General features: G+C 33.9%; 1 protein-coding gene across 1 annotated transcript in view; it reads right to left on the minus strand.

The window, feature by feature from the left end:
- Positions 1-517: 517 nt before the first annotated feature.
- LOC132549413 (condensin complex subunit 1-like) overlaps positions 518-13427 on the minus strand; it is a 34799-nt gene continuing 21889 nt past the window's right edge. Inside the window, exons 25-33 of the mRNA XM_060213346.1 lie at positions 8364-8487; positions 7745-7900; positions 6643-6820; positions 5761-5855; positions 4883-4963; positions 4181-4364; positions 2920-3058; positions 1872-2054; positions 518-807 (exon numbers count right to left, since the gene is read on the minus strand). Coding sequence (XP_060069329.1) covers positions 665-807; positions 1872-2054; positions 2920-3058; positions 4181-4364; positions 4883-4963; positions 5761-5855; positions 6643-6820; positions 7745-7900; positions 8364-8487 — 1283 coding nt within the window. The 3' untranslated portion in view covers positions 518-664. The remainder of the gene's footprint in view (positions 808-1871; positions 2055-2919; positions 3059-4180; positions 4365-4882; positions 4964-5760; positions 5856-6642; positions 6821-7744; positions 7901-8363; positions 8488-13427) is intronic.

Raw genomic sequence — 13427 nt, forward strand, 5'->3', positions numbered from 1 at the left:
AGATTAGATATATGAATTAAAACACCAATCAAGGATTTGGAAAACAATTTCATGTCATGGTGATCAAGTCTATCAGGTCTGAAAGATCGCTTGAAAATGTAGAACATTGCCATTTCCTTATAGTGTTATTTTTACATTGTTTTAACTTTTAATTTGTGCACCATTCAGAAGCCCAGGAAATTTTACTGACTTATGGTTTAAAAATGGCAACCAAATGTAGTCAGTATCCATCTGACAAATCTGTTTTAAGACTTTAGACAAGGGTTCCATTTTACAAGAAAATGTTGATGCACCATTTGTTTTGATATAAATTTTGTCTGGTAAAAGTGGCAGTATATACATACCTTAAAGTTTATACCAGTCTGTGTATACTATATCAATGACATAATGAGGGTAAAGGAAGATGACAAAAAAGATGAAAAAAACCCTGACTACTGTATTGTTTATTCAGTGAACATTCACTATAACATTTCATTATATGAAGCTAGTTCATGGAAATTGGAAATATTTCGTTGGATATATTATATAAAATGAATCAGTCATGCAGGAAAATGTTCTGATCTCTTTGAAAAGTGTGTAAAGCATGTCATGCTAAGACATATTCTTATTTGCACTGTTGTTTATTTCTGTTATCAGAAATTAGATATGAGGGCATCCTCTATCCTCATCGGGGCGAGTTGACTGTCAGGAGAGCACGTGTTGTTTTCTTGCCACCCTTGTGTTTTGGCTTTTTGACTGGCATGAGATCCTCATCATCTGAAGAGTCTTTGGATTTCTGACTGGCCGAGTCTTGACTCTGACTGTCCTCTGGAAAATACAGACCAAAATTATGATTGATGTACTCATGGTGCATAAACATACTTCTGAAAAATTTACACAAGATCACCATGTAATGGATTAATTTATTAAGTAACAAGAATATCTGTTAGATTTATCTACAACTGAAGTATACTCAGATACACCTGTTCAAGATTTCAGAAGTATACGTAAATATACATATGCAATATTATAGAAAGTCTACTCAGTAACACCTGTACAAGATTATAGAAAGTCTACTCAGTGATACCTGTACAAGATTATAGAAAGTCTACTCAGTGATACCTGTACAAGATTATAGAAAGTCTACTCAGTGATACCTGTACAATATTATAGAAAGTCTACTCAGTGACACCTGTACAATATTATAGAAAGTCTACTCAGTGATACCTGTACAAGATTATAGAAAGTCTACTCAGTGATACCTGTACAAGATTATAGAAAGTCTACTCAGTAACACCTGTACAAGATTATGGAAAGTCTACTCAGTGACACCTGTACAATATTATGGAAAGTCTACTCAGTGACACCTGTACAAGATTATAGAAAGTCTACTCAGTGATACCTGTACAATATTATAGAAAGTCTACTCAGTGACACCTGTACAATATTATGGAAAGTCTACTCTGTGATACCTGTACAAGATTATGGAAAGTCTACTCAGTAACATCTGTACAATATTATAGAAAGTCTACTCAGTGATACCTGTACAATATTATAGAAAGTCTACTCAGTGACACCTGTACAATATTATGGAAAGTCTACTCTGTGATACCTGTACAAGATTATAGAAAATCTACTCAGTGACACCTGTACAATATTATGGAAAGTCTACTCTGTGATACCTGTACAATATTATAGAAAGTCTACTCAGTGACACCTGTACAATATTATGGAAAGTCTACTCAGTGATACCTGTACAATATTATGGAAAGTCTACTCAGTGACACCTGTACAAGATTATAGAAAGTATTGTCAAATATACCTGTACAAGATTATAGAAAGTCTACTCAGTGATACCTGTACAAGATTATAGAAAGTATTGTCAAATATACCTGTACATGATTTATCCAGATCAAATAGCTCCAAATCACTCTCTTCATCTGAATCAAAAGATATTTTAGGCTTGGCTTTCCGTTGTGTCTGCCGTCTCACTACTGGTGTCTTGTTCTCAGCTTCATCCTCTTCACTGTCAGAAATCATCTTTCTAGTACGTCGTCCAGCTTTGCCCTTTCGAGCTGTCAATCAAACACCACAAAAAGTTAGCTCCTTATGACACACTTTATTATAAGAGTTCAAAAGTATAAATTTCTTGCTAGAGATTTTTCCTCTTTTTCGGTTTCAGACTTCAAAATTGAAAAAACATAAAGCACACTGACTAGTACTTATTTCCCTTGAATTAAACATATCACATGATTAAGATAATCATAAACAAAAATTCTACAAAATCTTATGTCTAGCCATTTTCCTTTTGATTCACTAGAATAATAATGTATCAAAATGAATGATAATTATAGATACATTTCTAACTAACTAATTAAACAGCTTGCATTTGCCGTTTGTTGAAGGTGTCTATGATATAGGAGGTTTATTTGTAGATCATTCTCACTATATTTGAAAATCCATTCAGAAATTCATTAACTCTGATTTTGTCCTGATTTATTGGAGATTCTAGCACTCATATATCATCTCAGAAAGTGAAATAAAAATAATTTCTAAATGTTAGGTGTGGAGACTGTGGCCATGCCTTCTTCAAACTTCTGGTGCGAGAAACTGATCTGAACAAATCTACTTAATGTTGGGTGTGAAGAGTGTGACCACCCCTGAATCAAACATCTGCTACGAGAAACTGATCTTAACTAACTTCTTAATGTTGGGGGTGGTGACTGTGGCCACGCCTACTTCAAACTTCTGCTGCGAGAAACTGATCATAACAAACATCTTAATGAGTCTACAACCCACAGGCAGGTCTTAATGAGTCTACAACCCACAGGCAGGTCTTAATGAGTCTACAACCCACAGGTAGGTCTTAATGAGTCTACAACCCACAGGCAGCCAGTTGAGTACTGATTCAATCTCTAAAGTGATCGGAGAGATGATTACCTGGAGTTTTGTGCGGTGTCTTTCCTCGCTGACTGGATTGACTGGCTTTCTGTACAATATCATCCTCCTCCATCCCCTTATTGTGACAACGTTCCAGCCGTTCCTCCAGCTCCGTCAGGAGAGGTGCTAAAGAAGCCCCCTGTTACAACACAGTAAGATTGGTATTTACTGAAGATACAGGCTTCACAATAAGATGTGTATTTACTTCACATACAGGCTTCACAGTAAGATGTGTATTTACTTAACAAACAGGCTTCACAGTAAGACGTGTATTTACTTAACAGGCTTCACAGCAAGATGTGTATTTACTTAACAAACAGGCTTCACAATAAGATGTGTATGTACAGATTTTATAGAAAAACTCCAAGCATACAGGGTAGACAGTAAAACAAATATTCACCCAACACACAGGCTAGGCAGTAATAAAAGTGTTTTCATAACATACCGACTGAACAATAAAATAAATGTTTATACAACATAAAAGCTGGATAATAAAACAAATGTTTTATGATACATTTTACATAGCAAAAAAAATGTATACACAACATACTGGCTGGACAATAAAACAAATGTATACACAACATACTGGCTGGACAATAAAACAAATGTATACACAACATACTGGCTGGACAATAAAACAAATGTTTAAACAATATACAGGCTGACAAAAAGAAAAGTTTACAAAACATACAAGCTGGGTAATAAAACAAATGTTTACACAACATACAGGCTTGACAATAAAACAAATGTTTACATAGCATACAAGCTGGACAAAAACAAATGTATGCCCAACATACAGGCTTGACAATAAAACAAATGTTTACATAGCATACAAGCTGGACAAAAACAAATGTATACCCAACATACAGTCTTGACAAAAACAAATGTATGCCCAACATACAGTCTTGACAAAAACAAATGTATACCCAACATACAGTCTTGACAAAAACAAATGTATACCCAACATACAGTCTTGACAAAAACAAATGTATACCCAACATACAGTCTTGACAAAAACAAATGTTTACATAGACAAAAACATACATACAGTCTTGGACAAAAACAAATGTTTGACAAAAACAAATGTTTACGAAACATACAGGCTAGACAATAAATCAAAATGTTTACATACAGATTTGACAACAAAACATATGTTTATACTAGACACAAGCTGGACAGGAAACAGTAAAACAAATGTTTACACAACAACATAAAGACTTTAAAGTAAAGCATATTTTTATATTAATACTTTTTATATTACCTTTGCTCCAAGTTTACCAGATGATTGAGACTTTGAGATGATGGAAACGAAACAAGAGTAGACTTCATCATCAGCCAGCTTATCAGCAAAACACACAAAGTTTTCCTGGAGTTTGCGGAGACTCTTTTCATTGTAGGATAGCATGGACAGACAAAAGGCCAGATCCCGCCACTGTCTTTCGTTCCTGTAGATATTGGGGGTAAATTGTATTCATATACTTTGCTTTTCCCTTCTATTTCTCATCCCTTCTACTTTCCTCCCAATCCTTTCCCTTTCCTTACTACTTTCCTCTTACTCTTCACCATTGTGACCAGGCAGGCATGGGTACTACAAGTGTTGTATGTGACCTCTCGGACTACTCCAATGTTACATACATGATGAATTTACCATCTATTCAAGTGAAGCTGGATTGACACCCAATGATGTTACAGTGAACTTGATTATTTTTTTTTTAAAGTAATCAGAAACAGTGTTCACATTATAAGCAGAGAGTAAAAAAACTGTTTCAATTAGAAAGAAAAATGGACCATTTGATGACTCCTGTGAACAACTGCATCCTAACTGTAACCAAACTATAATTTTCAACAGTGTGTTATTTCCAGAAATAAGTTTCAATGATTACTTTAAAAAGGTATGACAAGGTATTTATCAAAACAGATAATTTGAAATTAATTATGTAAAATAACTAGTTAAGTAACACACCTGGCGGCCCGGAAACGTTGACAAAGTTTCTCTACTAGACTCTCACACTGTCGATCCTTTTGTATAAAGGCAAACAGGTATCTGGAACAGACATAAACTCTTATGACATACAAGTAGAAGAAAAACCTTGCTATATCTTAAATGAGGCTTTAGATCACTGCACAGATGTCAATATATTGATAAAAACCATAAAGAATCTGATTTCATCACTGGTTTGCTTGTTTGAATGTTTATCACCATGTGAACAGTCTGGGTCATTTTCAGGTGGGGACTACTTAAGTAGGCGATGGCTTCTTCAATTATTAAATTTCAGGCCTACTACATGTTAACTAGGGTAATTGTGTCTTTCCCAAGGAACAACCATGATGGCACAGACAGGTCTGTTTCTCATCTTCTTGAGAACTACAAACCACCATATGTATGGAGCCTCAAACCACACACATCAGAACTTCACAACAGGTTGTATCTACAGATTGAGCTATTGTGGCATTTCTTGCATTGAGGGTAGGTCTGGTTAGACAATTTCAACGGTGATTGAATTTGGTGAGTAAGTAAGCCATGTCTATAAACAGGTCCAGTTACAATGTGATGGAGTTCTAATTTTCTCAGTAAACAGTTAGAGGTATAATCATTATTGATGTAATTTCCTTAAATATTTCAGGAGGAAGGAGCCAAAACTAGGTGTAAACAGGTGATGAGTGGGGTACTTCCCTGTGAGTATGAAACCAAAAGGCAACCAGGATGATTAAACGAAAACTAATCAGAAATTAATCACAACAGACTATTTACTACTGAGTACGTGTTTAATTTGTCTACTAATACCTTATATTTGCCTTGTTACCTGACAGAAGTACATGTTACTTTTATAACTAGTGTACCTGAGTATAGTCCTGAAGTGTTCCTCGTCAACTCCAACGTCTGGATCAGACAGACGGCTGATAAGATCTGGCATGATGTTATAAACAGCATTTCCCTTTGAAAAAAAATATCATTGATTTAATATTGTTTGTACCTAGTTTCTCTATAGTGGTAAAGTTACTGAAAAGTCATTAATATTTGTGTGAGTTTTATGTTTGTTGATTCATTGATTTGATACTGTTTGTACCTAGTTTCTCTATAGTAGTAAAGTTACTGAAAAGTCATTAATATTTGTGTGAGTTTTATGTTTGTTGATTCATTGATTTGATACTGTTTGTACCTAGTTTCTCTATAGTAGTAAAGTTACTGTCAAGTCATTAATATTTGTGTGAGTTTTATGTTTGTTGATTCATTGATTTGATACTGTTTGTACCTAGTTTCTCTATAGTGGTAAAGTTACTGTCAAGTCATTAATATTTGTGTGCGTTTTATGTTTGTTGATTCATTGATTTGATACTGTTTGTACCTAGTTTCTCTATAGTGGTAAAGTTACTGTCAAGTCATTAATATTTGTGTGCGTTTTATGTTTGTTGATTCCTGTTTATTGTTGAGTTCTATTTATACACGAAATCAAATGTCAATAAAAAGTAATTTAAAGGAAAACCATGGTATTTGAACTCAACAATATGTGGTTTTCCAGTACTTGAATTTCTAAGTAGAGTCACTCTTTTGTAAATAACAAGTTGATCTTGGTTGGGGTTTAATAACATTTTATGTTAAACAACCATGAATAATTTTTGTTGATAAGTCACAAAGGTGAATTCTGAAAATCTCTTGATGAAATTTATTCAGTGTAACAATAAATAAAAGCCCCTCTCTATCAACTTAATGTGATCTTGTACCTTTTTAGATAACTCAGTGAAGAATATTTTGGCTGAGCAGGATATTTTGTCATTGTGGTCCACCAAGCATGTGGCCATCTCGCTGATCTGACCTTTCACCTTCACCATATCATTTAGAATCAAGTGGGTGAGGACTTGCAGTGTGTTTTGTCTCACCAAGGTTGACTCGTCTCGCAATCTGTAAAAACAGAGATGCTGTTTAAAAACTTTTTAAAAAATCTTAAAGTGTTTATTTGCTTTGATTCCCATATTAATTGAAACCTGTAACTACTAACATCTAGAAGCGGTAACATGTAACTTACAAAGTAGGTTCCAGAATTACAGATAGTGTCACAAAATTTACACAAAAGATATTTTTACTGTATTGATAGATTTCACTTTTTAATAATGTTGATAAAAGTCATTTTACAGAATGGAACTAAAGAAATTAAAGACATAATGAATAATGAAAATGTCAATTTATTTGCCATGTGTTGCTTTACTTCATTATGTGTTCTTAAAACTTCGTATCTGTAGATTAAGTGTGACTGTTATATAGGTAAAGTGTGCTTTTTACATAGGTAAAGTGTGATTGTTACGTAGGTAAAGTGTGATTGTTATGTAGGTAAAGTGTGATTGTTATGTAGGTAAAGTGTGATTGTTATGTAAGTAAAGTGTGACTGTTATGTAGGTAAAGTGTGACTGTTACGTAGGTAAAGTGTGATTGTTACATAGGTAAAGTGTGTTTGTTACGTAAGTAAAGTGTGATTGTTACATAGGTAAAGTGTGTTTGTTACGTAAGTAAAGTGTGATTGTTACATAGGTAAAGTGTGTTTGTTACGTAAGTAAAGTGTGATTGTTACATAGGTAAAGCGTGTTTGTTACGTAACTAAAGTGTGATTGTTACATAGGTAAAGTGTGTTTGTTACGTAAGTAAAGTGTAATTGTTACAGAGGTAAAGTGTGTTTGTTACGTAAGTAAAGTGTGATTGTTACATAGAAGGTAAAGTGTGATAATCACTGTGTGTGTTAATATTACATATTACCTTGGTCAGATAAACATTATGAAACAAGAAAATCAATGAATATATTTGGCTATGTAAATAATGAGTGAAAAGGTATACCTGGCATATATGCGTGGGGTCCAGGGTTCAATCATGTTTGGGAAACGGAAAGTGAGGTCCCCTAATGCAATGATGATGTTCGCTCTGATTGTAGCATGCGTTGTCTTCTCAAGTATAGTAAACAACAGCTGCAAGTGTGTATCACAGAACTCAGAACTGAAATTAAATAAGGTTTCATCAAAACTCATAGGTAAACTTACACATCAAATGAATAAAAAGTATAGAAAATGTCTGTAATAAATGATTGCCTCCCCTCCCATTCATCTACCTCTAAGTATCAATTTTTGATAATTAGCAGAAGTTGCCTTCAATTTTGAAAAATGACCTCCTCATGATGACTAGGTGTAGAACTTGATGTTATGATATTATAGATGAACTAAGTCTGTGTAGAGGATCTAAAGTTTTGAGAATGATTTGGAGCGGGATGTTTGGGGATGAGATGAAAATGAAAGACATGGGTATTATTGTGGCTAAATGGCTGAGGCATAAAACTGTAGACACCTCCTTTAGCCTCAAATGAATATTATTTTTTCAATCACAACAACATTAATTTTTTAAAAGCTTTTTGTTTTCTGAGGATACTCTGATATTATCAACAGAATCACTAATATGTATTTACCTGACCATCATGAATTTAGACAAGGCTAGAGATGCTGCGGACTGCAGTTCTGGGTCTGAATATTTAGCCTGATTGGTACACACAGCCACAATGACGGGAGCCAGTGCACCTAGTAGGGTTTTACCTTAAAACAAAAGAAAATTGTCACAGAATACCGACACAAAATGAATGAGAACATATAACTGTGGTGTCTGTATCTTTTGGGTAATGTGTTATTCCATCCTATATACAGTTTTATATCTAAATGGTAAGTTGTCATAGTTAAGTTAAACAGAGTCACCATCCTTGTATGTAAGTTTTGAAGGATGATGCAGAGTAGTGGTGGTGTAGAGTGGCACTTGGTGGTACTGGATAACATTTGTGGTGAAGAGTGGCACTTTGTGGCATTAGGTTGTAAGAGTGATGTGGAGTGGTACAAGGTACTGCAAGGTGGTTGTATGGATCTGGCCCATAATTGTTGAAGGTAATTATATGGTATTTAGCATCCCATAACAAGTAGGATTGAAAATTGTTATAGAGTGCTACAAGAATGTAAGGCTACAAGTATGTAGACATTGTCAATAGGGTTATTGCAGACTTTGTTATTAGGGGTATTGTAGATTTTGTTATTAGAGTTATTGTAGACATTGTCATTAGGGTTATTTTAGACTTTGTTATTGGGGTTATTGTAGACTTTGTTATTGGGGTTATTGTAGACTTTGTTATTGGGGTTATTGTATACTTTGTTATTAGCGTTATTGTATACTTTGTTATTTGGGTTATTGTAGACTTTGTTATTGGGGTTACTGCAGACTTTGTTATTGGGGTTATTGTAGACTTTGTTAATAGGGTTATTGCAGACTTTGTTATTGGGGTTATTGTAGTCTTTGTTATTGGGGTTACTGCAGACTTTGTTATTGGGGTTATTGTAGACTTTGTTAATAGGGTTATTGCAGACTTTGTTATTGGGGTTATTGTAGACTTTGTTATTAGCGTTATTGTAGACTTTGTTATAAGGGTTATTGTAGACTTTTTTGTTATTGGGGTTATTGTAGACTTTGTTATTGGGGTTATTGTAGTCTTTGTTATTGGGTTACTGCAGACTTTGTTATTGGGGTTATTGTAGACTTTGTTATTGGGGTTATTGTAGTCTTTGTTATTGGGGTTACTGCAGACTTTGTTATTGGGGTTATTGTAGACTTTGTTAATAGGGTTATTGCAGACATTGTTATTGGGGTTATTGTATACTTTGTTATTTGGGTTATTGTAGACTTTGTTATTGGGGTTATTGTATACTTTGTTATTAGCGTTATTGTATACTTTGTTATTAGTGTTATTGTAGACTTTGTTATTGGGGTTATTGCAGACTTTGTTATTAGGGTTATTGTAAACTTTGTTAACAGGGTTATTGCAGACTTGTTATTGGGGTTATTGTAGACTTTGTTATTAGCGTTATTGTAGACTTTGTTATAAGGGTTATTGTAGACTTTTTTGTTATTGGGGTTATTGTAGACTTTGTTATTGGGGTTATTGTAGACTTTGTTATTGGGGTTATTGTAGTCTTTGTTATTGGGTTACTGCAGACTTTGTTATTGGGGTTATTGTAGACTTTGTTATTGGGGTTATTGTAGACTTTGTTATTGGGGTTATTGTAGTCTTTGTTATTGGGGTTACTGCAGACTTTGTTATTGGGGTTATTGTAGACTTTGTTATTAGCGTTATTGTAGACTTTGTTATAAGGGTTATTGTAGACTTTTTTGTTATTGGGGTTATTGTAGACTTTGTTATTGGGGTTATTGTATACTTTGTTATTAGCGTTATTGTATACTTTGTTATTAGTGTTATTGTAGACTTTGTTATTGGGGTTATTGCAGACTTTGTTATTAGGGTTATTGTAAACTTTGTTAATAGGGTTATTGCAGACTTTGTTATTGGGGTTATTGTAGACTTTGTTATTAGCGTTATTGTAGACTTTGTTATAAGGGTTATTGTAGACTTTTTTGTTATTGGGGTTATTGTAGACTTTGTTATTGGGGTTATTGTAGACTTTGTTATTGGGGTTATTGTAGTCTTTGTTATTGGGTTACTGCAGACTTTGTTATTGGGGTTATTGTAGACTTTGTTATTGGGGTTATTGTAGTCTTTGTTATTGGGGTTACTGCAGACTTTGTTATTGGGGTTATTGTAAACTTTGTTAATAGGGTTATTGCAGACATTGTTATTGGGGTTATTGTATACTTTGTTATTTGGGTTATTGTAGACTTTGTTATTGGGGTTATTGTATACTTTGTTATTGGGGTTATTGTAGTCTTTGTTATTGGGGTTACTGCAGACTTTGTTATTGGGGTTATTGTAGACTTTGTTAATAGGGTTATTGCAGACATTGTTATTGGGGTTATTGTAGACTTTGTTATTAGCGTTATTGTAGACTTTGTTATAAGGGTTATTGTAGACTTTGTTATTGGGGTTATTGTAGACTTTGTTATTGGGGTTATTGTAGACTTTGTTATTGGGGTTATTGTAGTCTTTGTTATTGGGGTTACTGCAGACTTTGTTATTGGGGTTATTGTAGACTTTGTTATTGGGGTTATTGTAGTCTTTGTTATTGGGGTTACTGCAGACTTTGTTATTGGGGTTATTGTAAACTTTGTTAATAGGGTTATTGCAGACATTGTTATTGGGGTTATTGTATACTTTGTTATTTGGGTTATTGTAGACTTTGTTATTGGGGTTATTGTATACTTTGTTATTGGGGTTATTGTAGTCTTTGTTATTGGGGTTACTGCAGACTTTGTTATTGGGGTTATTGTAGACTTTGTTAATAGGGTTATTGCAGACATTGTTATTGGGGTTATTGTAGACTTTGTTATTAGCGTTATTGTAGACTTTGTTATAAGGGTTATTGTAGACTTTGTTATTGGGGTTATTGTAGACTTTGTTATTGGGGTTATTGTAGTCTTTGTTATTGGGGTTACTGCAGACTTTGTTATTGGGGTTATTGTAGACTTTGTTATTGGGGTTATTGTAGTCTTTGTTATTGGGGTTACTGTAGAATTTGTTATTGGGATTATTGTAGACTTTGTTATTAGCGTTATTGTAGACTTTGTTATAAGGGTTATTGTAGACTTTTTTGTTATTGGGGTTATTGTAGACTTTGTTATTGGGGTTATTGTAGACTTTGTTATTGGGGTTATTGTAGTCTTTGTTATTGGGTTACTGCAGACTTTGTTATTGGGGTTATTGTAGACTTTGTTATTGGGGTTATTGTAGACTTTGTTATTGGGGTTATTGTAGTCTTTGTTATTGGGGTTACTGCAGACTTTGTTATTGGGGTTATTGTAGACTTTGTTAATAGGGTTATTGCAGACTTTGTTATTGGGGTTATTGTATACTTTGTTATTAGCGTTATTGTATACTTTGTTATTAGTGTTATTGTAGACTTTGTTATTGGGGTTATTGCAGACTTTGTTATTAGGGTTATTGTAAACTTTGTTAATAGGGTTATTGCAGACTTTGTTATTGGGGTTATTGTAGTCTTTGTTATTGGGTTACTGCAGACTTTGTTATTGGTGTTATTGTAGACTTTGTTATTGGGGTTATTGTAGTCTTTGTTATTGGGGTTACTGCAGACTTTGTTATTGGGGTTATTGTAGACTTTGTTAATAGGGTTATTGCAGACATTGTTATTGGGGTTATTGTATACTTTGTTATTTGGCTTATTGTAGACTTTGTTATTGGGGTTATTGTATACTTTGTTATTGGGGTTATTGTAGTCTTTGTTATTGGGGTTACTGCAGACTTTGTTATTGGGGTTATTGTAGACTTTGTTAATAGGGTTATTGCAGACATTGTTATTGGGGTTATTGTAGACTTTGTTATAAGGGTTATTGTAGTCTTTGTTATTGGGGTTATTGTAGACTTTGTTATTGGGGTTATTGTAGACTTTGTTATTGGGGTTATTGTAGTCTTTGTTATTGGGGTTATTGTAGACTTTGTTATTGGGGTTACTGCAGACTTTGTTATTGGGGGTTACTGGTTACTTTATTACTGGGTCATTACAGACTTTGTTATTGGGGTTATTGTAGACTTTGTTATAGGGGTTATTGTAGACTTTGTTATTGGGGTTATTGTAGTCTTTGTTATTGGGGTTACTGCAGACTTTGTTATTGGGGTTATTGTAGACTTTGTTATAGGGGTTATTGTAGACTTTGTTATTGGGGTTACTGCAGACTTTGTTATTGGGGTTATTGTAGACTTTGTTATTGGGGTTACTGTAGAATTTGTTATTGGGATTATTGTAGACTTTGTTATTGGGGTTATTAGCGTTATTGTAGACTTTGTTATAAGGGTTATTGTAGACTTTTTTGTTATTGGGGTTATTGTAGACTTTGTTATTGGGGTTATTGTAGACTTTGTTATTGGGGTTATTGTAGTCTTTGTTATTGGGGTTACTGCAGACTTTGTTATTGGGGTTATTGTAGACTTTGTTATTGGGGTTATTGTAGACTTTGTTATTGGGGTTATTGTAGTCTTTGTTATTGGGGTTACTGCAGACTTTGTTATTGGGGTTATTGTAGACTTTGTTATTGGGGTTATTGTAGACTTTGTTATTGGGGTTACTGCAGACTTTGTTATTGGGGTTATTGTAGACTTTGTTATTGGGGTTACTGCAGACTTTGTTATTGGGGGTTACTGGTTACTTTATTACTGGGTCATTACAGACTTTGTTATTGGGGTTATTGTAGACTTTGTTATAGGGGTTATTGTAGACTTTGTTATTGGGGTTATTGTAGTCTTTGTTATTGGGGTTACTGCAGACTTTGTTATTGGGGTTATTGTAGACTTTGTTATAAGGGTTATTGTAGACTTTGTTATTGGGGTTACTGCAGACTTTGTTATTGGGGTTATTGTAGACTTTGTTATTGGGATTACTGCAGACTTTGTTATTGGGGGTTACTGGTTACTTTATTACTGGGTCATTACAGACTTTGTTATTGGGGTTATTGTATACTTTGTTATTAAGGTCATTGTAGACTTTGTTATAGGGGTTATTGTAGACTTTTTTGTTATTGGGGTTATTGTAGA

The sequence above is a fragment of the Ylistrum balloti genome, unplaced genomic scaffold (assembly GCF_031769215.1).
Source record: "Ylistrum balloti isolate Yb309-2 unplaced genomic scaffold, AGI_CSIRO_Ybal_v1 Utg370056, whole genome shotgun sequence".
Lineage (NCBI taxonomy): Eukaryota > Metazoa > Mollusca > Bivalvia > Pectinida > Pectinidae > Ylistrum > Ylistrum balloti.